The sequence below is a fragment of the Trachymyrmex cornetzi genome, unplaced genomic scaffold, assembly GCF_001594075.2.
Source record: "Trachymyrmex cornetzi isolate Tcor2-1 unplaced genomic scaffold, Tcor1.1 scaffold1100, whole genome shotgun sequence".
Lineage (NCBI taxonomy): Eukaryota > Metazoa > Arthropoda > Insecta > Hymenoptera > Formicidae > Trachymyrmex > Trachymyrmex cornetzi.
This window is the reverse complement of record NW_017295655.1, coordinates 72,013-73,492: the sequence shown is the minus strand read 5'-3', so window position 1 is coordinate 73,492 and position 1,480 is coordinate 72,013. Positions and strand designations below refer to the sequence as shown.

Below are 1,480 nucleotides of genomic sequence, written 5' to 3'. Positions count from 1 at the left end.
CTTTGTCGTGCGACAAAAGTCGATCGTATGCGAATTTATATCCTTATTTGGCGCATGTGCGTGATGTGCGAATTATATGTAATCTTACGAAAAAACAGAAATAATGTATATTTTTATATTTTTTACTTTGGTTAAATACTTGTTGGCTTTTGGCGCCCCCCTAACACCGGCGCCCAGGGCCTAGGCCCCTTTGGCCCCCCCCCCCTTTACACGGGGCTGTTGTGAACATCTTACGAATAAATTTTAGAATGAATTTTATTTTAGAATGAAAAAATTTGGTTCTCATCAAAATCGATTCCTGAAAGAAGCTATTTCCATGTCAATCAAATCTGCTTTCCGCTAGATAGTAGAAAAAGTTGTGTCTGCAACAAAAATTCATTTGTAATTTTGTGAATAGCAACAACGACGACGATAACGATGATAATAATAAATATTCTATAAATGAGTGTTTAATTATCTATAATATTAATATGTAATTTCATAAAATTTCATTACAATCAAAAAGTTATTAAAACTAATAACATCAAGTTAAAATAAAAATAAAGATACTGATATTTTCATTTACACAGTACATTTTTCAAATTTGACAATTATTTAAAAAATCGATTTCTTCGAAACTATGGGCCAATGGCTGAAACGGCCGGACACGTATCGTTTTTTTTTCGCCTCAAGGCTTCAAGAACAGCCTGTAAAAAGCACTCATCAAAATCCCCGACAATTAGAAATATGTGTTAATTTAACGTATCATAAATGCTAATTATACTGAAGAAATATACTTCCATAGTTTGTATACAAACTGATAGCATTATCTTTTTTGTGATAATTTTATTTACACAATATCTGTTTTCCAACATATTCATTTTATGTTAAATATTATAAATACAAAAATTTGAGTGGACCGTTTGGGACATGTGAAACGTGTTATATTCGATACAAATTTCTCAACTATGTACGCTATTATATTATGAGAAAAAATTTTAAATTTTTAGTACTTGCTATGTAACTACAATTAAAAATTATAGAACTAGATAATTTGATTCATGTTTACGATATTTTTTTACAGCCTATTTTATTTTAAATATGTTATGCAATGCGTATGAGCACTTCAACATGTTACGTATGATTTGTTGTCGATTAAACATTGAAGTAACTAAACGTATTCATTTATAGGAATCTTTTTCATCCTGCCGTGCGTGGACAATTACGCCCGCGTTGATTTGCGAACACGGACATATGACGTACCCCCGCAAGAGGTAATTGTACGCAATCCTTATTATAATAATCGTAACTTGAATTTGAACATTATATTCTTATTAATGTGTATATTCTTTAGGAAATATATTAAATATAGAATATCGATAATATAAATTTATTTATTTAAAATAAAGAATTCAAAGGTTCAATAAGTATAAAACAATATTAGTAATAGAAGGGCATCGAACCAGTAAATATATATGTATAATAAGAAATTCAAATATAA

General features: G+C 29.4%; 1 protein-coding gene across 2 annotated transcripts in view; it reads left to right on the top strand.

The window, feature by feature from the left end:
• Positions 1–1,480, top strand: part of LOC108763249 (band 7 protein AGAP004871) — a 180,277-nt gene that overhangs the window by 106,943 nt on the left and 71,854 nt on the right. For both annotated transcript variants that reach the window (XM_018510715.1, XM_018510724.1), the window contains one exon: positions 1,171–1,253. In XM_018510715.1, coding sequence (XP_018366217.1) covers positions 1,171–1,253 — 83 coding nt within the window. The remainder of the gene's footprint in view (positions 1–1,170; positions 1,254–1,480) is intronic.